The 21,991-nt window shown below is 44.9% G+C and overlaps 1 protein-coding gene and 6 non-coding genes across 7 annotated transcripts in view; 1 reads left to right on the top strand and 6 right to left on the bottom strand.

Annotated features, from left to right (window-relative positions):
- UBC (ubiquitin C) overlaps nucleotides 1–1,112 on the bottom strand; it is a 3,583-nt gene extending 2,471 nt beyond the window's left edge. Inside the window, exons 1-2 of the mRNA XM_060193270.1 lie at nucleotides 957–1,112; nucleotides 1–111 (exon numbers count right to left, since the gene is read on the bottom strand). The exon at nucleotides 1–111 is cut by the window's left edge and continues 2,471 nt beyond it. Coding sequence (XP_060049253.1) covers nucleotides 1–108 — 108 coding nt within the window. The 5' untranslated portion in view covers nucleotides 109–111; nucleotides 957–1,112. The remainder of the gene's footprint in view (nucleotides 112–956) is intronic.
- Nucleotides 1,113–13,367: 12,255 nt separating this feature from the next.
- On the bottom strand, nucleotides 13,368–13,439 carry TRNAA-UGC (transfer RNA alanine (anticodon UGC)). The gene has a single exon. It is a non-coding gene; the product is annotated as a tRNA-Ala (tRNA).
- A 1,120-nt stretch (nucleotides 13,440–14,559) lies between these two features.
- TRNAD-GUC (transfer RNA aspartic acid (anticodon GUC)) lies at nucleotides 14,560–14,631 on the bottom strand. The gene has a single exon. It is a non-coding gene; the product is annotated as a tRNA-Asp (tRNA).
- A 261-nt stretch (nucleotides 14,632–14,892) lies between these two features.
- On the bottom strand, nucleotides 14,893–14,965 carry TRNAF-GAA (transfer RNA phenylalanine (anticodon GAA)). Its single transcript has one exon. It is a non-coding gene; the product is annotated as a tRNA-Phe (tRNA).
- A 2,937-nt stretch (nucleotides 14,966–17,902) lies between these two features.
- TRNAF-GAA (transfer RNA phenylalanine (anticodon GAA)) lies at nucleotides 17,903–17,975 on the bottom strand. Its single transcript has one exon. It is a non-coding gene; the product is annotated as a tRNA-Phe (tRNA).
- Nucleotides 17,976–21,079: 3,104 nt separating this feature from the next.
- Nucleotides 21,080–21,151, bottom strand: TRNAD-GUC (transfer RNA aspartic acid (anticodon GUC)). Its single transcript has one exon. It is a non-coding gene; the product is annotated as a tRNA-Asp (tRNA).
- Nucleotides 21,152–21,391: 240 nt separating this feature from the next.
- On the top strand, nucleotides 21,392–21,463 carry TRNAA-UGC (transfer RNA alanine (anticodon UGC)). The gene has a single exon. It is a non-coding gene; the product is annotated as a tRNA-Ala (tRNA).
- Nucleotides 21,464–21,991: the final 528 nt, after the last annotated feature.

Below are 21,991 nucleotides of genomic sequence, written 5' to 3' on the forward strand. Positions count from 1 at the left end.
GATGCCCTCCTTGTCCTGGATCTTGGCCTTCACGTTCTCGATGGTGTCGCTGGGCTCCACCTCGAGAGTGATGGTTTTACCGGTCAGGGTCTTCACGAAGATCTGCATTGTCTGTTAACATAAACCCCCAACAATAAGGGGGGGGGGCGAACAGAGAGAAACACGTTTATCTGTAAGCTCTTGAGTCCTTTAGTGCCAATACTTACAGTGGCCTTGCATGGTACACTGCACATTACTTAAAACGTGAGTCCAAGCCCCTCACAACATGACTCAGCTCTGACCAACATTCCACATTCCAGCCTCAGGCACTTACTAGGGAAGCAGGAAGTCCGACTCAAGGAAAACCCAACAGCTGCGGAACCTCACCCTCCCGCTCCCCCTCAGCGGCTGCTCCCTGTCACCTCGGGTCTAGCCCGGCCCAAATCCCTGTGTCCTGTGCCTGTGGAACCCTGTAAGGTATGAAGCACAGCCCGGCTGGCGGCCCCACCCTTGCCTGTGAGCCAACAGACGAATGACGTCACACAACGCGACTGCGCGTGGGGGCCTCCCCTCCCCCCTCAGCAACCGCCGGCGCCCCCTCACCTCACTGAGAAACCGAAAGCCTTGCGCCGGGCGGGGCAGGCACCTTCACACAGGCAACCCGTCGCGTCAGTCTCTCAGACTCAATACTAGGTTGTGCCCCGATGCCGGAGTGTTTCGGGGAGCCCTTCCCTATCTCCCTAGCATCCCATAACCACCCGTCACCTCGCTCCAACCTCACAGGCCGCCTCCTAACGTAGCTTCCTAACGCTGGTGCCTGAAAACAGCCGCCATCTTGCTGCGGTTCTCCCCCCTCAGGCTCCCTCTGTTCGCCTGCCCCGCCGACCCGGCACCCCTGCTATACTCCTCCGGCCGCCGCGGAGAACACCCTCGCCGCCCCACCTCCCCCACAGCCGGCGGCGCGGTTTGCTCCTCACCAAGTGGCGGCGGCGGCAGCAGCACCGAGCACAGAAGAACAGCAAACGAACTCCGGAGCCGACCAACTGATTGCGCCACGCCCGGTGCCCCTTTATATAGTCATCGGTGACGCCACACCCTCAGAGATCCCTCCGCGGAAAAGCCTAGAAGGAACTACTTTCCCCCACCCCCCACCCCCGCTCTTTCTGATCTCTGAAGAAGGAAAGTCAGCCCCCGAGAATCACTAGACTCCTCAGACAATGTTCTCTTATTAGCCTGGGCTTTGAGGGGGTCGCTCTGGAGAGGGGAGAATCGGGGTTCGGGGCAGCCGCGCGGAAGGATCGGTGCAGAGTTTGAGCACTGCGTCCTGGGAGATGGCCGGCGCGGAGTCCCGGCGCGGAGTTGCCCGGATGTACGGATGGGGCTGGCCCGCCGCCCCCTCCCCCGGCCCCAACGGTCCCAGCCGCCCCCGCCGCCCCCGCAGTCGACCCCGCAGCCGCCCCCTAGCCCTAGCCCGGGGCGCCCGCGGGGTCACTGGGAGCGTCTCGCGGCACGCGCCCTGCCCCCCCCCCCATCCCGGGGTCTGTACTTTGGGTCACATCGGCCGTCATGACGTTGTTTCGGCCTCCTCGAGACCCCCTTCACTGACGCCCTGGCCGCGGCGAGGGCCGCCGGGACCCCAGCCCCCCACTGGCCCCGCGACCGCCGTGGGCCGGGCACTGGGACAAGGGGAGTGACTCAGCAGAATCTGCCCGGCTGCCCTGGGACCCTCAGAAATTTGTCAAAATAAACGGAAAAAAAATTATGTTGTGTGATTTGGGGAAGCAAAAGGAAGAAAGGCCTCACAGAGGCCTGTAGACCCTGCGGGCAGGGCCAGCTGCCCGAACGAGTCTTTCTAGAAGCTTCTCCAACCTCCCAGCAGCCTCTGCGTCTGGACCAGATCTTTCTAGATCGACTGAATCCCATCCCTGTGTATTTCTTTCTTTTTTTTTTTTTTTTTAAAAAAAACATTTATTGGATAGAGACAGAAATCGAGAGGAAAAGGGAAGACAGACACCTGCATGGGGGGCAGGGGCTCAAACTCAGATCCTTGAGCATTGTAATGTGCGCTCTCTCAGGTAGACCACCAGCCGGCCCCATCCCTGTGCATTTCTACTGAAACAAGGAAATATCAAATTTAAAATTTTTGTTCTGTAAAATGTAAAAAGGGGAGAAAAAGGATCACGGGTCACACGTTTTTCGAGTTTATTTTGTGACCTCGATGCGTCGTTTCTTCAGTATAGTTTACAGTGTTTTAAGTTAGGGACTTGGTGAACATAAAAAAAAAAAAATAAAGGTCTTTTAAAGTTTACTGTGGGTACTTGAAGGAAGCTTCCATGCTGTTCGTTTCCTCCTCTCACTCTCCATATTTGTGTGTGTGTGTGTGTGTGTGTGTGTGTGTGTGTGTGTGTGTGTATCTGCCTCTGTCTCTGTCCAGAAAACAAAACAAAACAAAAACGCCCCAAAGAACCTGAGTGCCCTTTCACATATTTATCATACTCATTGCTAGTTGGCTGTGTTGTCACCTACACCAACCACACATCCAACCAGGCCCCATCACTTCCTGGCCTCGCTCAGTGCTCTGTGACTCAGCTCTCGGGGTGCAACACCCAGTGAGCAGTTTCAGGTGGGGCCACCACATGCCCTCAGACCAGGAATCTGGAGATGAAACATCCTAGACAGAGAGGCTGGGAGTACAGGCCTCTGCTGAGAAATGGGGGTGGGGGTGGGGGTGGGGAGGTGGGGGGGCTGGGCATGCAAAGCTCCACCTTGCAGCATTGAGGGGTGCAGGGGGGAGCCCCACAGCTCCTCAAACTCAACCAGCCAGTCACTGTCATCTGGCACTGTGGCCTCTGAGGCCAAAAGCCATGCTGGGTCTGCTCCAAGAGGTGCAGTGAGTGTGAACACATGCGGGTTGTAAAGGCAGCATGGGAGGGGACACAGTATCAGATACGTCCATGATCTTTATACATCATGCATGGCTATTTAGGGAACAAATGAGCATATTAAACAAGAAGTTATTATTTATAACGTGTGATATAAATTCTCATGTATGATATATGTCATATAGATTATCATTGTTTGAATTATATAATATAAATTCTCTATGATTTACATAACATGCATCCCTGTTACATGTAGTGCTTGCAATAAATGAATATTTATATATTATGTAACACATTAAAAAAAAGTTTATTGTGAGGTAGACAGCATAATGGTTATGCAGAGACTCTAGCCTGAGGCTCCAAATTCCTAGGGTCAACCCCCAAAACCATCATAAACCAGAGCAAAAAAAAAGGTTTACTGTGTAGTCTCCCTGACCAATTACCCAACCATTGTCCCTTCAAACTTCTTTTAGAAGTTGATCCTATTTCTACAGATAGGGAGGAAGGGAAACCATTCTAAATTCCTCTTTAAGAAAAAAAAAAAAAGAGCCCCAAATGGAGGGGGTTGTACTTAGCTCAGGGCTCCAGACTGAGACTCAATTAAGGTTAACCCAGAATAGAACCTCAATCAGTGAGCCAATAGAATTTCCCTGGAGCTGGGAGACAGCATCATTGTTACATAAATAGATCATGCCTGAGGCTCTGAGGTCTCTGGTTCAACCCCCAGCAACACCTGAAGCCAGAGCTGAGCCAGGGTTTTGGTGTCTCTCTTGCCCCGTATCTCTCTCACTAAAATAAATGTTTTAAAAATGCCATTGATTTTTTTTTTCCTGTCAGAATTAGGAGTCAGTTCTGATAAGGAAGGTAATAAACCTAAGAAGACCTTTTGTTCCCCCAAAACGGGTATTCCCCTAAATAGTCAATTTGGATAGTGTTTCTATTTCTAGATGGGTTGTTACGCAGTTCATGAGTTGTTCAGTATTGACTCATTTGAACTTAGTTTTTATTTTAATTTAGTTTAACAACATTAAGAAAGCCTTTACAACAACAACAACAACAACAACAACAAAGGCAATTTGCCATCATTAAGAATACATTTTCGGGAGTCAGGCAATAGCACAGCGGGTTAAGTGCAGGTGTCCCTAAGTGCAAGGATGGGCATAGGATCACAGTTCAAGCCCCCAGCTCCCCACCTGTAGGGGAGTCACTTCACAAGTGGTGAAGCAGGTGTCTTATCTTTCTCTCCCCCTCTCTGTCTTCCCTTCCTCTCTCCATTTCTCTCTGTCCTATCCAACAACAACAACATCAATAATAACTACAGCAATAAAACAAGGGCAACAAAAGGAAACAAAGAAAAATAGAAAAATCCAAAAAAAAAAAGAATACATTCTCTTAAATTATGAACATTTCTTTAAAAATTTTAAACCAAAATAAAATTGCTGTACTTCTTTGGCATGTATTTATGAAAAACAATCTGAGCAGTATTCAAAATAGACTTTAATCTGTGTAATGTTTAATATTCTCTAGTGAGACTGAATTGCTTGCTATTTTAAAATGAAAAACCAAAAGGCCATTTTTTAAGTTAGCAGTCTGAGAGCCCAGTGACTTCAAAAAGACATTAATTTGTGGTCCAGGAGATGGCACAGTGGATAAAGCACTGGACTGTCAAGCATGAGGTCCTGAGTTCAATTCTTGGCAGCACATGTACCAGAGTGATGTCTGGTTCTTTCTCTCTCTTCCTATCTTTCTCATGAATAAATAAAATATAAAAAAACCTTAATTTCTGGAAGGAATTTTTTTTTAAGGAGTACAAAGTTGAAGCTCTTGACATTATTTACCTAAAATCAGAGACCAAAGGGTGAGGTTCTAATGTGACTAGACTTGTTTGCTTTGGGCTGTTGCTTTGCTCCAAGTCTTGTGATTCATGTTGTTTAAAGGCTGAGTCACGAGCTTTGTGACAGCTTTTTTCAGAATCCAAAGGCACAGAGAAAAACAGCCCTGACTTCAGAAGTGGGGGAGGGGACTAGAAAGGGGAAAAGAGGCTGGGGAGTGGGCCAAGGTTTATCTCCAAAAAGAGAAAAAATCTGTTCTTATGAGCTGGCAGAACTAGATCTTTCTAGTTCTATCTCTATCAGAGAGAGGGAAATGAATGAGTCCAACAATGTGTTTTTAGTGAAGTAAAAACTGCATATAAACACTTGTTCAAAAGTCCTGAGAGGAAAGAGGGAGAAGTTGAACTCTTCAAAGAGAGGAATCTGGTGTTTCTCTGGCTCAAAGGTTTCAACCAGGGCAGATTTTTGCCCTTCAGAAATAAACGTGTCTGGAGTTTTTCTAGGTTCTCGTCAACCCTCAGTGGTGGTGGTTGGGGGGAGTTGGGGTGGGGGAATTATTAACGCTAAATAGTAAAGGCTGTGGATGGTGCTGCTATCCTACAGTGGACAGAACTACTGGGTCCAAATTTTCACTGAAGACAACAGTGATCTTAAGAAAAATCTGCCCTACAGAGAGTAGTAGTGTTGTTGTTTTTACAAGTGTTTTTCTTAGTGCTGAAAGGGCTCCCGAAGTCTCAGAGTCCCACTTGGATTCAGGGATCAGGTATCCAGTCACAGCTGCTCAAAACTCCTCTTCTCTGACCTAGAATGGAATGTGCCAGAAGGTGCCAGAAGCAGAGGAATGAGTCATTGGATCCATTTTCAGTTCCTTCCACTCACAGATCCATCCTTTGCAGGCAGCCCAGAATGGGCGTGCTGGTGAACTGGCACCAATGGCATTATGACAGAGGCCAGGCAACACCACGGGATTGGCAGGCAGATGTGGACACGTGATGGGCTGAGCTCACAAAGGGCTTGGGTGTTGGGTGGCTGAGGGTGGGGTGGGGCAGGCCTAGTGCTTGCTTGCCTGCCTTTCTTCCTTCCCCCACAAGACTTGGTTTCCCTCAAGGTCACACCACTTTGCTTGGACCTTAGAACTCAGCACAATCATCAGAAAAGCATTATAATCAGCAAATGTTTCCACCCAAAGAGAAAGGGTCAAATGGGAAACGGAGGGGAGGAGGAGGGGAAGGGCTACCTTGCTTTGTCACTGTGACACAACCATATAAGGCAGCCATGGGCTTCTGCAGCTGCGGAGGAAAAGCTCAAGGGATTCTGTTCTTTCTGTTTATACTTCTGTGTTTGTATTCTGAGGCAGAATGAAAACGGCTCTGGCTTAAAATAACCAATGACATCCTCCAGCAGGCAGAAAAGTCACAAGGTCAGGGGTACATTCTAGTCCTCAAATGTGTCTAGGCTGGGATCATGAAGGAGTTAGTCTGAGTTTTATGTTTTTGTTTTAAAATTGTGGCAGAATACATGAAATTGACCATTAAAACCAACTTTAATGTCCACTTGTGTTCCATAGGGGAGAAGTTAACCTTTCTGAATTATTTTATTATTTATTTATTTATTTATTTATTTCCTCCAAGGTTATTGCTGGAGCTCGATGCCTGCACTATGAATCCACTGCTCCTGAAGGCCTTTTTTTCCTATTTTGTTGCCCTTGTTGTCTTTACTGTTATTGTTGCCATTGATATTATTGTTGTTGGACAGGACAGGGAGAAATCCAGAGAGGAGGGGAGACAGAGAGGGGGAGAGAAAGATAGACACCTGCAGACCTGCTTCACCAATTGTAAAGTGACTTCCCTACAGGTGGGGAATCCCTACTCCGGTTCTGCCATGTGAGCTTAACCTGCTGCGCTACCGCCCAACCCCTTGAATTCTTTTTTTTTTCAACTAAAAATGTTGATGTTTATTTTCACAATACAAACAAAAATCCCTTTTTTTTTGGTCCCTCTTACTCCAAAACTATTCTGTCTTCGATAGAAAGGGGGATCAAATCTTCCTTGCCATGCTGTCAGAAAACACCCAGAGTCACAACACCATGATCTCCTGGTGAAGTAAAATAAGTAATAAAAACTTAAAGAAGTTCTTCTCTCAGGGCCCCGCAGTGGCGCACCTGGTTAAGTGCACACATTACAGTGTGCAAGGACCCAGGTTCAAGCCTCTGGTCCCCACCTGCAGAGGGAAAGCTTCACCAGTAGTGAGGCAGGACTGTGGGTATCTCTCTGTCTCTTCCCCTCTCTATCTCTCCCTCCCCTCCCCTCTCAATTTCTCTCTGTCTCTATCCAATAGTAAATAAATAAAAATATTTTTTAAAAAAGGGCAACAAAAAGGAAAATAAATTTAAAAAGAAAGAAAGAAATTGAGAGGGAAGGGGGTGATAGAGAAAGAGACAGATACCTGCAGCCCTGCCTCACCACTTGTGAAGCTTTCCCCCTGTAGGTGGGAACCCGGGGCTCAAACCTGGGTTCTTATGCACTGTGACATGTGCATTCAATTAGGTATGTCACCACCCGGCCCAACAATGAATCTTTAGTCACTATCAGGCCACCCCATTAGCTGGGGCACTAGTCGGGGAGTCCTGAGATTCCCAAACAGAAATGATGGGCCTAGACCTCGAATCAATCCCTCTTTCCATTGTTACCGATCATCTCTATCAGGAACAGCACAAAAGACCCTTTTGTGGGCCCCCATAGGATTTTGCCCTCAACTTAGATCAACAACAGTAGAGAATGTTCCATCCTCTGAAGGGAGGCTGGACAACATACTCTATGCTACACCTGAGGAAGATGGGTCCTGATATTGGGGCAGCTTGGAATGTTCCTACTCATGACCACAGAATGTGAGCTCAGATCTACAGGGATGCAGAGGTCACTTAGGCTCCTAAGCTGAATATGGGCCCCAGATCACATCAAATCCATGGGGTTTGCAATCAACAATATTTATACACCTTTCCCATATTTGGGAGCTACCCTCTTCCCTGATCCAGCTTTCTGGTCCTTTTCCCAACCATGACATCATATCCCCAGACAATAACTAGGATCTACCTGCATATCAGATTTCAGGCTCAGGGGGAAAAAAAAACAACGAAAAAACTAGTATAGCCACAAGCCCTTTGGAATATAATTAAAATATGTTTACTAGCTATCTACTAAACAGAGATCCTCCCCACCCATCTGCACTAGTCTAGCCTTTAGATTCATGATTAGTCAACAATTTGTTTGGCTTTGTATGTTAACTCTCTTTTCAGCCACCAGGTTCCAGATACTACCATGATGCCAGTCAGACTTCCCTGGACAGACAACCCCACCAATGTGTCCTGGAGCTCCAATTCCCCAGAGCCCCACCCCACTAGGGAAAGAGAGAGGCAGGCTGGGAGTAGAGTATGGATCAACCTGTCAAGCCCACCCATGTTCATCAGGGAAGCAGTTACAGAAGCAAGACCTTCTACCTTCTGCATCCCACAATGACCTTGGGTCCATACTTCCAGAGGGTTAAAGAATAGGAAAGCTATCAAGGGAGGGGATGGGATACAGAGTTCTGGTGGTGGGAATTATGTGGAGTTGCATCCCTCTTATCCTTTTTTTTTTTTTTTTTACCAGAGCACTGCTCAGCTCTGGCTTATCATGGTGCAGGGGATTGAACCTGGGACTTTGGAGCTTCAGGCAGGAGAGTCTCTTTACATAACCATTATGCTATCTACCCCTGCTCCAGTATTTCCTTTTTCTTTTCTTTTTTTTTTTTGGATAGGACAGAGAAACAGAGAGGGGAGGGGAAGACAGAGAGGGGGAAAGAAAGATAGACACCTGCAGACCTACTTCACCGCCTGTGAGCCTGTGAAGCTACTCCCCTGCAGGAGGGCAGCCGGGGGCTCGATTCAGGATCCTTATACCCATCCTTGCGCTTTGCGCCACGTGTGCTTAACCCGCTGAGCTACTGCCGGACTCCCCAGCGTTTCCTATATATATATATATATATATATATATATATATAAAAGTTGCTGAAGTCATGGGCCCCTAGGAATATACATAAAATAGAATTCCTGGGACCCAGGCGGTAGCGCAGTGTTAAGCGCACATGGCACAAAGCGCAAGGACTGGAGCAAGGATCCGGGTTAGAGCCCCCAACTCCCCACCTGCCAGGGGGTTTACTTCACAGGCAGTGAAGCAGGTCTACAGGTGTCTGTCTTTCTCTCCCCCTCGATGTCTCCCCTCCTCTCTCGATTTCTTTCTGTCCTGTCCAACAGCAACGGCATCAATAACAACAATGACCACAACAACGATAAACAACAAGGGTAACAAAAGGGGAGGAAATAGCCTCCAGGAGCAGTGGATTCGTAGTTCAGGCACCAAGCCCCAGCAATAACCTATAGAATTCCTAGTGGTTTTTTTTTTGTTTGTTTGTTTGTTTTTGAGTGGGACGCAGTTCAATCTTTATTGCCGGGCTAGCTTCGCAGGAGAGAGATTCTGGGACTCTCGGAGTCGGAAGGCAATTCCACTTCTAGTTTGTTTTTTGTTTGTTTGCTTGTTTGTTTTTGTCTCCACGATTATTACTGGGGTTCGGTGTCTACACCACGAATCCACTGCTCCTGGAGGCTATTTTTTCCCTTTTGTTGCCCTTGTTGTGGTTATAATTATTGTTGTTATTGATGTCATTGTTGTTAGATAGGTCAGAAAGACCTTGAGAGAGAAGGAGAAGACAGAGAAGGGGAGAGAAAGATAGACACATAGAGACCTGCTTCACAGCTTGTGAAGCGACCCTCCTTGAGGTGGGGAACCGGTGGCTTGAACCCGGATCCTTATTCCAAAACAAACGGGATCCTTATGCCAGTCCTTGCGCTTTGCGACATGTGCATTTAATCCTTGGCTACCGCCTGGCTCCCAAATTCCTAGTTTCTTTTTTCTTTTTTTCCCTAGTTTTTAAAAAAATATTTAATTATTTATTTATTCCCTTTTGTTGCTCTTGTTGTTTTACTGTTGTAGTATAGGACAGAGAGAAATGGAGAAAGGAGGGGAAGACAGAGGGGGAGAGAGAGATAGACACCTGCAGACCTGCTTCACCGCCGGGCTCCCCTTTTCCCTAGTTTCTTTTTTTGTTTTTTTAAATATTTTATTTTATTTATTTATTCCCTTTTGTTGCCCTTGTTGTTTTATTGTTGTAGTTATTATTGTTGTTGTCGTCGTTGGATAGGACAGAGAGAAACGGAGAGAGGAGGGGAAGACAGAGAGGGGGAGAGAAAGATAGACACCTGCAGACCTGCTTCACCGCCTGTGAAGCGACTCCCCTGCAGGTGGGGAGCCGGGGTTCAAACCGGGATCCTTATGTCGGTCCTTGTGCTTTGCGCCACCGCCACCTGCGCTTAACCCGCTGCGCTACAGCCCGACTCCTTTTCCCTAGTTTCTATCTACTTTAAGATCCCTATTCTTATCTACTCTATTCCTACTTTATGGTTCCTGTTTATTAGACATTTGTCCTGCTTTATATCTTACTTCTTTTCAGCCACTAAGTTGCAGATGCTACTATGATGCCATCCTGATTTCCCTGGGCATCCTGATTTCCTCTGTGATAATCCTGGAGGCAAATAATAATAACAATAATAATAATATTGGTCCAACTATCTTGTGGGCCTCTACAGGACCTTGTCCTCAAGGTGGAACAACAATGGGAGGGACTGTCCCACTCTCAGAAGGGAGGTTGGGTCAACATACTTTGCCTCTTGAAGAAGACAGGTCCTGAAATGAGTGCAGCCTAGAATGTTTCTAGCTATGACCACAGAATGGGAGTTCAGAACTACAGGGATACAGAGGTTACACAGGCTCTTGTGCTGAATATGAGCCCTAGATCAGATCTATGGGGTTTACAGTTAACAGTATTTATATACTTTTCCCATATTTGGGAACTACTCTCTTCCTTGGTCCAGCTTTCTAGTCCTATTTCTAACTATGAAACTAATACCCAGACAATACATTTAGCTGTCAGACTCAGGCAAAAATCAGTAAAGTCATGGACCCCTTAGAAACAGACTTTGCTCTAACCTACCTCACAATCTACCTATCACTTATGAAATAAATGAAATTTTTAAAAAAGATGTGAGGAGGGGGTTGGGCACAGCGTGTTAAGGGGGGGGTTTGCTTCACAGGCAGTGAAGCAGGTCTGCAGGTATCTGTCTTCCCCCTCTTGATTTCTCTCTGTCCTATCCAACAACAATGACAGTAATAACAACAATGATAAATAACAAGGATAAAAGGGAAAAAAACAGCTTCCAGGAGCAGTAGATTTGTAGTGCAGGCCCCCAAGCCCCAATGATTACCCTAAAATTTTTTTTAAATTTTTTAAATGTTTATTGATTTTGAATAGAGACAGAGAGAAATTGTGAGGGGAGGGGAAATAGTACAGAAGAGAGACAGGGAGACATCTGCAGCCCTGCTTCACCACTTGTGAAGCTTTCCTCCTGCAAGTGGGGACCAGGGACTTGAACCTGGATCCTTGTGCACTGTAATGTGTGCGCTTAACCAGGTGCACCACCGCCTGGTCCCCTAAAATTTTTTTTTTAAAGTGGGGTGGGGGAGACAGCATAATGGTTATGCAGCAAGACCTCATGCCTGAGGTCCTGAGATCACAGGCTCAACCCCAGCACCACTAAGCCAAAGTTGAGCACTGCTCTAGGAAGCTAACAGTATAGCTCACCTGGACAGTGTGCTGCTTTTTAATTTGCACAACCTACTTATTTATTTATTTATATTTATTTTATTTATTTATTCCCTTTTGTTGCCCTTTTTTTTTTTTATTGTTGTAGTTATTATTGTTGTTGGATAGGACAGAGAGAAATGGAGAGAGGAGGGGAAGACAGAGAGGAGGAGAGAAAGCTAGACACCTGCAGACCTGCTTCACCGCTTGTGAAGCGACTCCCTTGCTAGGTGGGGAGCCGGGGTTTGAACCAGGATCCTTACGTCAGTCCTTGTGCTTTGCGCCACCTGCGCTTAACCCGCTGCGCTACAGCCTGACTCCCGATTTATTTATTATTTATTTTTGTTAAAGAGAGATACATAGACAGAAACCAAAGCACTGATCAGCTCTGAGGTTTCAGAGCCTCAAGCATGAAAGTCTTTTCCATAACCATTATGCTGTCTTCCCAGACCTGGGGAGATATATATATATTTTTTTAAATTTAGAAAATAATAGAATTGTACCAAAGTAAAGGACTCTGTTGGTGGGGGACTTTTAGGTCCTGCTGCATGAAGTGGAGGAGGACCTAGGCTGGGGTGAGAGTGTTTTCCAGAAAACTGAGAAATTGTATACATGTACCGACAACTGTATTTACTGTAACCATTAGCCCCCCGTAATAAAAATAAATTAAAAAATACATACAATGGGGCAGGGATAGATAGAATAATGTTTATGTAAAGGGACTCTCATGCTTGAGGCTCCGAAGTCCCAAGTTCTGTCCCCTACCCCATCATAAGCCAGAGCTGAGCAGTGCTCTGGTAAGAAAAGAAAAAAAATGCAATCGAAACAAAAAGCGTTTCCTCTCTTCCATAAAGGAATGAATTTTCTTCCCCCTTAGCAAAGCAGTATTTAGTGCTGGCTCATAGTGGTGGAAGAGCTTGAACCTGGGCGTTTGGAGCCTCAACACTGAAAGTCTGTCTCCATAGCATTTATGCTATCTACCCTTGGCGTGAGGTATGAATTTTCTAGGCTAGTCCATTTTCCAAAACAAGCTTTCAGGGTATTTCCCTTATTGTTGTCCTATAAGGAATATTTAATTAATTATAAAATCCAGAAGTAAAGCAAAACCAAATAATTAGCTTTTTTTTTTTTATAATAACCTTCATAGACACTCATTAGAATCAGGAACTGTCACCCCACCACCTAACTGGGGAATTATTTCATAAATGTTAGTTTCCTTAACTCAAAGGTGAAGGCTTTGTGAATTTAGACGCTTCAGATCTGAGAAGAGACTTTTTTTTTTTTTTTTTTTTTTTTTTTTTGGTGATTAAAGACAAGAGAGCAAGTCAAGGAGAGTCAGAATTTGCTGGATGAGGAATTAATTCACATCACTGCCAAGAACTGGACTCACAAAATGCAACAGGGCCCCTTTGTTCAATAAAATATGCGTTTTTAACATTGTGCTAATAAGATATAGAAACAGCATCCTTAGTATAAAAATGACTAAAAGTCCACCCAAACCAGTCAGCCACTCATTCATAAAGTGTTGCTGATGAAGCAAGTAAAATCTTGCTGCTGGATTTTGCTCCCTCTGAAAACGTCAGCTCAGACACTCAGACCTTGGAAGGGCTTGCACACTTGTCACGCGATGACCAGGAATATGAATCAACAATCCGGGAGACAGTGCCTGCAGTCACAACGCTAGGAAAGGGTCCAGTCAGTCTCCAGATGGTCCCTCTGTTCAGTTTTGTTGTGGTTTCACCGAGTTTTTCATAGACTTTTTTTCTTTTTTCTGCTGAGGGGCCTTCGTCTCTTTCTACTAACATAAACAGATTCAGGCGACAGGACTTTCAGAAGCGGAAGATGATTCGTATTGTGAAAACCTGAACTCTGAGTAGGGCTGTAGATATTCAGGGAGTTTTAACAATGAACATTGACAAGGGAGGAAAAATTTAACTCACACTGGAGATGCCGGGGATCGAACCCGGGGCCTCATACATGCAAAGCATGTGCTCTACCACTGAGCTACATCCCCTTCCCGGTTCTGGCTGCTTCCTGATATTCCCTGCTATAACGTAGGCCCCAGAATTTGTTTCCCCTTAGAGCGGATAGTTGGCACATTAAAATATGTTTGAGTCTAGCAAAACCAAGCCCAGAGACATCACTCGATGCAGCGCCGCCTGATAGCTGAGAGTCTGGCTGATTCCAGGAGCAAGGGGGTTGGGGGGAGGGAGGGAGAAAAAAAAAAAGACATAGACAGGCAGAGGCAGACGTCCTCTACAATGTAGCCCCTCAAAAAAGAAAGTAAATTAAGTCTCTTTTCCGCTGGGCCTCCAGGGCCTGCTCACGAGAAATGCTCAGTAAATGGGGATTTGTGGCCTGGACAGAAGCCACATAAAAACTAGACGACAGGAGGATTGGGGACGGGCAGCCACTCTTACCCGGGAGGCTGGGTCTGAGACTGAGAGAGGGCAAGAAAAGGAGTCCGTTTAGGGTGACGCTGCTTCCAGCCTCAAACACATACAGTTGTTCATTTTTCTTGAAATCATTTGTGTGTGTGTGTGTGTGTGTGTGTGTGTGTGTGTAGAGGGGAGTTCCATCTAACCTTTCTCTCTCTTTCTTTCTCTTTCCTTCCTTCTTTCATTTTGTTGGGGGACCCTATACAAATTTTCTTTCTTTTTTTCAAATAATTTTTCCTTTTTTAAATCATTTTATGGTGGGGGCATACAATGTTGCTTTCTTTCATCATTTTATGGTGTAGGGCATGAGTCCTATACAATCTACCTTCCCTCTCTTCTTTTCCTCCCTCCCTTTCTTATCATTTTTTTGAGGAGGGTCCCCTACACTTTTTCTGAGTGCCAAGCTGTGTGTGGGTCTGGGGCCGAGCAGCGGGTGGGAGCCCCACTGGAGGAGGCTCAGGGATTGACAGCTGGATTCTGGGGACCTGGTTCCAAGCCGAGCATTTACAACCACCTGGGGGCTACAGGACATAGGGGGAGCAGGAGCGGGGTAAGGTAAGAGTAAAAAGTACGAGGGACCACAGGCACATGTCAGGGGACCTCGCTTCCTCGGTGGCCCTATTCTTTCACGAAAGAAGAAAAAAAACAAAACTAAACATTTTAACTTGTGAGCTTGAGAACAAAAGGTAACGTAGCCTCCCCGTCGGGGAATCGAACCCCGGTCTCCCGCGTGACAGGCGGGGATACTCACCACTATACTAACGAGGATAAGCCCTAGGCGGCGTCTTCCGTGACTCACACTTATAGATCACAGCCTCCCTCCCTGTTAGCAAGTCTTTGGGAGGGTGACACAGCTGTCCCTGCAGACACTGGCAGAACTTGCTGACCGAAATACTAAAGTGTACGAGAGGGCAGTAACAATCACACTCCAGAAACAAAGGATCGGATCCCTTTAGGATATAAAAGAGTCAGATAAAACATTCTGAGGGAGGGAAAAAGAAAAAAAAAAAAAGGCAATAATAAGTAAGCTGCCGAAACCCGGGATCGAACCAGGGACCTTTAGATCTTCAGTCTAACGCTCTCCCAACTGAGCTATTTCGGCAACACTGCTTTGTGAAGAATTTCTTTCCTTCTGAAGCTTTCCTTGCTCCAGAGCCACGCGTGGCCGAAGACCGGGGGACATGGTGAGTGGGCAGCTGGGGTCCCTTCCACCCTTTCAGAGCCGCCACCTCCCACCCCCAGGCGACCCGAGCGCTTCATTATTTGTTGCCAGCCTATGGATGGTTTCCTTTATGATTCCCTGAGCTCCCAGCTGGAGTGACAGCCTGGGAGGAGTAGATAAGTGATCTATCACCCGAGGTCCTGCGCCACCCCACAGGGACTAGGACAGGGTCTGGCACATAACAGATGCTCAGGAAATCTTTGTGCAAGAAATGAGCATTCGCCCAGGTTCAAGCCCCCCACCCCGTCGTCCCCACACCTGCAGAGGGCAAGCTTCATTCACAAGTGATGGAGCAGTGTTACAGGTGTCTCTCTTTCTCCTTTATTTCCCCTTCCCCACGCAATTTCTCTCTGTATAAAATAAAATAAAATAAAATAAAATAAAATTTAAAATTAATGAAATGAACGCGAATGTTTGCCTGCCTCCTAGTCGGCTCAAATCTCTGCTTTTCTCAAGCTCCCTTCTCTGCACAAAGGAACAAGGTCTCTTCCCCCTCCCACTCAGCCCCTCAGGTGGCTCCCGAGTTGGCTGGAGTACCAAGCAAGTCAGCTCCGGACTGTGGGCGCCACACTGATGGAACCTGTCCCACCTCAAGGCGTGAAGAAAGCCCAACCCGCCGCTGCCGGGTGAGTTGTCTCTGCTTCCCTTTCCTGTAGGTGGGGAGTGGTGTCCGGAGATGCTGAGCCTGCTGGGAGGGCCCGAATAGGTGACTGTGTCCTCACCTGAGACACAGCGACAATAGTGACAAGGTAGCCATGGAGGGCCAAAGAGACCGTGTAAGGGAGGCTGGCCAGACTGCACAGCACCACCAGAGCAGTGTTCTGGTTTCTCTGCCTCTGTGTGTGTCTTTCTCTTACTGGAATGAGTGAATGAATGAATGAATGAAAGAATGAACGAATGAATGGTTAAGCGAACTAAGTCATAATGATGGGATACCAGGGAGAGAGGGAAGATGTAACTTGCATAATCATTATGCTATCTCCCTCGGCCCCATTTCACTTATTTATTTATTTATTTATTTATTTTTAAAGAATTTAGCTCTTTATTCATGAGAAAGATAGGCAGAGAGAGAAAGAACCAGACATCACTCTGGTACATGTGCTGGGAGGATTGAAATTTGGACCTCATGCTTGAGAATCCAGTTCTTTATCCACTGCACTACCTCCTGGACCACACATTTTATTTATTTTTTATTTTGGATAGAGACAGAGAAATTTGAAGAGGAAGATAGGGAGAGAGAAAAAAAGACACCTGCAGCCTTGCTTCACCCCTAGTGAAGTTTCCCCCTGCAAGCGGGCCCTAGAACACTGGCCCTTGAGCATAATAACATGTGTGTTTAATCAGACGCACCACTGCCCATTCTCTTATTTTATTTATTTATTTTAAAGAACTACTTATTCATGAGAAAGATAGGAGGAGAGAGAAAACCAGCCATCACTCTGGTACATGTGCTGCTGGGGATTGAACTCTGGACCTTTTGCTTTAGAGTCCAGTGCTTTATCCACTGCCATCTCTTGGACCACACTTTTTTTTATTTAAAAATTTTTATTTTATTTTATTTTATTTTAATGAGACTGAGAGACACAGACAGACAGAAAGAGAAAAATACCCTGAGCCTTGCTCAGCTCTTGCTTATGGTGGTGCTGGAAGTCAGTCTGGGACCTAAGCGCCTCAGGCATGAATGTCTTTTTTATAACCATTATGCTGTCTCCCAAGACCCCTTATTTTATTTATTTGTTTGTTTGTTTCTTTGTTTACCTCCAGGGTTATGCTGGGGTGGTTCCTTGCACTTAGTAAGCTACCTCCTGCCCCCTCCCCTTATTTTATTTACTTTTTAAAACTTTACTTATTTGTTATTTGATCGGGATACAGAGAGAAATTGAGAGGGGCGGAGAGATGGAGAGGGAGAGAAACAGAGAAACACCTGCAGCTCTACTTCAACATTCATGAAGCTTTCCCAGGGGTTTGAGCCTAGGTCCTTGAACCCTGTAGCACATGTGCTTAACCAGGTGCACCACCACCTGGCCCACCTTATTTTATGTTATTATTTTTTTTTTCCTTTTGTTGCCCTTGTTGTTTTTTTATTGTTGTAAATACCAAGATTCCTAAGTTAGTGAATACTCCCAGTCGTCTGATGAAAACGGCCTTCTTGAGTTTAATTCCTGACACTGCATATGCCTGAGTGGTATTCTGTTTTTTCTTCCTCTTTTTTGTCTTAATATTAATTAATATGTAGGGAGTCGGGTGATAGCGCAGTGGGTTAAGCGCAGGTGGCGCAAGGACCGGCGTAAGAATCTGGGTTAAAACCCCCAGCTCCCCACCTGCAGGGGAGTCGCTTCACAGGCAGTGAAGCAGGGCTGCAGGTGTCTATCTCTCCCCATCTCTGTCTTTCCCTCCTCTCTCCATTTCTCTCTGTCCTATCCAACAACGACATCAATAATAACTACAACAATAGGGCAACAAAAGGGAATAAGTAAACAAATAAATATACAAAAAGAAAAAAATTAAATTAATAAGTAAATACAAATTTTAAATAGAGAATGCAGCTGGGGAGGTGGTGCAGAGCACTGGGCTGTGAACTCAGTCTCTGGCATCACATATGACAGAGGATAGTCTGGTATCTCTCTCCATCGTTCATCCATTCATCTTACTAATAAATAATAATTAATAAAGGATATAGTGCTTGTCAAACTTCTAAAGACTCCCTATCAGCTTAAACGGCTAACTGTATGCAGTACCATTGGAGTTGTTGTTTCTTGATTTGTTTGTTTTTGTTGTTGGGAGGCGGGAGAAGGAGCTAAGTGGTTTAAAAGAAACTGCCAAAACCCAGGATTGAACCAGGGACCTTTAGATCTTCAGTCTAACGCTCTCCCAACTGAGCTATTTCAGCAACACAACCTTTTGTATTTAGGTTATTTTTATAGACATTCTTTGTTATTTAAACTTTGTCCCCTAGTGATAAAATTCAATATCCAGGCATGTCCGGTTAGATTAGTGCAAACAGTATTCCAGCAATTCCTGAATGGTTTGAAGTAATTTCTACAACCTTCCACCATTATGTAAGGGCACGTTTATTCCATCCATTGTACTCTTATTAGTCATTAGTTAAGTTCGTCTTCTGCAAGTTCCCTCACTGCCTGTTGCCTGTGTCCTGTTGGTATTTTAGGAATTCCCTCCATGGTTTTGAGTAAACTACTTCTGTAATAAAGGTACCAATCATTTCTCTAATTGCTTTCTATAATACTTTGCCAAAGTATAACTGGATGTATTTAACAAAAACAATATCAATTAAAAAATACATTGGTGTATTGTACCAAAGTAAAAAGACTCTGGGGTGGGGAGAGTACAAGTCCTGGAAAATGATGACAGAGGACCTAGTGGGGAATGTATTATTATGGGGAAAACTAAGAAATATTATGCATGTACACACTATTGTATTCACTGTCAAATATAAAACATGAATCCCCTAATAAAGGAAAAAAATACCAAAAGAATTGCAATCTTGATTTTTACAATTTCTGGTCAGAAGTTTGTTTATTTTTCTACCAGATCACTGCTCAGCTCTGGCTTATGTTGGTGCTGGGGACTGAACCTGGGACGTTGAAGCCTCAGGCATGAGAGTCTTTTTGCATAACCATTATGCTACCTACCCCAGCTCCTTTTTCTTTTTTTAAACTTTATTTATTTATTTATTTATTTATTTATTTATTTATTTATAATCAGAGACAGAAATTGAGAGGGGAGATACAGCCTGCAGCCCTGCTTCCCGACTCTTGAAGCTTTCCCCCCTACAGGTGGGGACCAGGGGCTCTTTTATCATTTTTTATTATTTTTACTTATTTGTTAGAGAGAGCCGGAAATTGAGAGGGGAGAGGGTGATAGAAAGGAGAAGAGTGGCTGTGTGGTAGCGCACCTGGTTGAGTACACATGTTACAATGTGCCAGGACTGGGGTTGGATCTCTCCATCCCCACCTGCAAGGGGAAAACTTCATGAGTGGTGAAGCAGTGCTGCAGGTATCTGTCTCTCTCCCTCTCCATCACCCCCTTCCTTCTCGATTTCTGGCTATCTCTATCCAATAAATAAATGAAGATAATTTTTAAAGAAAGAAAAAGAGCTGTGTGGTCTGGGAGATGGCACAATGGATAAAACATTGGACTCTCAAGCATAAGGTCCAAAGTTTAATTCCAGGCAGCACATGTACCAGAGTGATGTCTGGTTCTTTCTCTTCTCCTATCTTTTTAATAAATAAAATCTTAAAAAAGAAAAGAAAAAGAGATACCTGCAACACTCACAAAGCTTTTCCCAGGTTCAGTCCCCTGCACCATCATAAGCCAGAGCTGATCAATGCTCTGGTTAAAAAAAAAAAATTATTTCCAAAAATATCCATATATATAGAGAGAGATAGATAGATAGATAGATACAGATATAGATATATAGATATAGAAATAATAGTCAACCCATATCTACAGCCTTAGGAGATCTACTGAAGTTTCCAGTGGAGGATATTGGAATACAGAATTCTGGTGGTGGGAACAGTGTGGAATTATACCCGCTACCTCATAATTTTTATTTTATTTTTACCAGAGCACTGCTCAGCACTGGCTTATGGTGGTGCGATGTATTGAACTTGGGACACTGAAGCCTCAGGCATTAAGAGTCTTTTTATATAACCATTATGCTATCTTGCCCTGCCTTTTTAATTTTATTTTCTCATAATTTGTAAATCAATATTAAATCACTAGTAAAATTTTTATTTTTATTTTATTTTATTTTATTTTTTTTAAACATTTCTTTTTATTTTATTTTATTTTATTTATTGATTCATGAGAAATGATAGGAGAGAGAGAGAGAGAAAGAATCAGACATCATTCTGGTACATGTGCTGCTGGGGACTGAACTCAGTGCCTCAAGCTTGAGAATCCAATGCATTATCTACTGTGCCACTTCCCGGACCACACTAGTAAAATTTTTAGGTTAAACAGAGGTTGTCTGGGAGGTGGTGCAGTGGATAAAACATTGGACCCTCAAACATGAGGTGTTGAGTTCAATCCCCAACAGCACATGTACCAGGGTGATGTCTGGTTCTTTCTCTCTTTCCTTTTTTTTTTTTGTAATGCTTACTTATTTATTTCCTTATGCCACCCGTCCTTGTGCTTTGAGCCATGTGTGCTTAATTCTATCTTTCTAATAAATAAAATATTTTTTAGAATAAATATTGTATTTATTTATTAATGAGGAACATAGAAGGAGAGAGAAAGAGCCAGACATCAGTCTGGTACATTAAACAGGGAACTGGGAGGATAGTATAAAGGTTATGCAAAAAACCTTTCATGTCTGAGGCTCTGGGGTCCCAGATTCAATTCCCAGCTCAACCATAAGCCAGAGATGAACAGCGCTCTAGTAATCAAACATAATAATAATAATATAATAATAAATAAATAATAAATAGAGGTTGGATTATAAATAATAGTGAGGAATTCTGAAGGGTTCTTGAAAAGATACTGATATCACCTTGTGTGGGGGTCCCTCTTAGCCCCTCCTGTGACAGTGGATCTTCCCATCAAAATAGTCTGCTGCAAAAATAAAGACAGCAATTAAATAAATGCAATTAAATCAATAAATGCAATTAAGGATGGTGAGATAGGATAATAGACAAAAGACTCTCATGCCTGAGCCTCTCAGATCCTGGGCTCAATCCCCAGCTTCACCATAAGCCAGAGCTAAGCAGTGCTCTGGTGTCTTTCATTAAAATAAAGTAAGTGAAAAAAATAAAAAATAATAATAATAAAGTAAGTGAAAAATAAAAATAAAAAAATAAAGTAAGTGAATAATTTTTAAAAAATCCTATGGTGCAGTCCTGAATACTTATATTCTTGTTTCTTTCTTTCTTTTTTTTTTTTTTTTTTCTAAATTCAGGCTTCAAAGTACAGGTGAGAGAAAGATGCTCTCTCTGTATTGGTCAAAGGTGCATTAAGAGATCAAAATTAGAAGGTCTCCCCGTCGGGGAATCGAACCCCGGTCTCCCGCGTGACAGGCGGGGATACTTACCACTATACTAACGAGGACGAACCACACTCAAAGCTCTTTCTGCCGACTCACAAATCTGCCGCTTCCGGGACTCCACCCAGGGTGGCTCTCCAGGGTCCCAGCCCCGCACCGGGTAGGTGCACCTCTGGCATCGCTGAGCGGCCGCGGGGTTCAGAAGGGGAAACAGAGAACGCAGCGAAGAATATTTGCAGTTCTGTCCACCGAGTAGAGCTCTCCCTCCCTACATCCTTTCTCCGGGAGGCCCGCTGTCACAACTAGGGGATGTAGCTCAGTGGTAGAGCGCATGCTTTGCATGTATGAGGCCCCGGGTTCAATCCCCGGCATCTCCACTTTTTTCGCTTTCTTGCCCCTTAAAAGGGATTCGCGGTGGGAACCCAGGTAACCCCCACCTCACATGCCGACCGAGATGGGAGGGAGCCCCTGGATTCAGAAAGTCTATGAGCACCGTCCCTGAAATATACTGCTGACTGCAGCTGTCTGCGTTTTCTTTCATTATTTTTTATTTTTTTAAACCAAAACATTGGTGGTGCGGGGGATTGAACAAACACAGCTCCCAGGTGATTCGTCTTGTTTGTGTCGTGCAGTTCTCGTGCAACAAGTCATTCACTCAGCGGTTCCCTGGGGCTCCCAGTGACGGGCACGCACTGGGCATCTAACCTGTGCCCAGGTGTGCAGCGCCCTGGCATCGCTGGATCCGACAGGCGAGGGTTCTCGGTCCTGTAGACCGTATTGGTGGCGATGAGTTGTATGAAGATTGCAATAGCCAGGCGATGTAGACGGATGGATTCGAGTGGAAGTTGCAGGGGATAAGCTGTTAGGGACATAGGTCTGCAGAAACAGGACACCTGCTGGCAGGG

The sequence above is a fragment of the Erinaceus europaeus genome, chromosome 6 (genome assembly GCF_950295315.1).
Source record: "Erinaceus europaeus chromosome 6, mEriEur2.1, whole genome shotgun sequence".
Classification (NCBI taxonomy): domain Eukaryota; kingdom Metazoa; phylum Chordata; class Mammalia; order Eulipotyphla; family Erinaceidae; genus Erinaceus; species Erinaceus europaeus.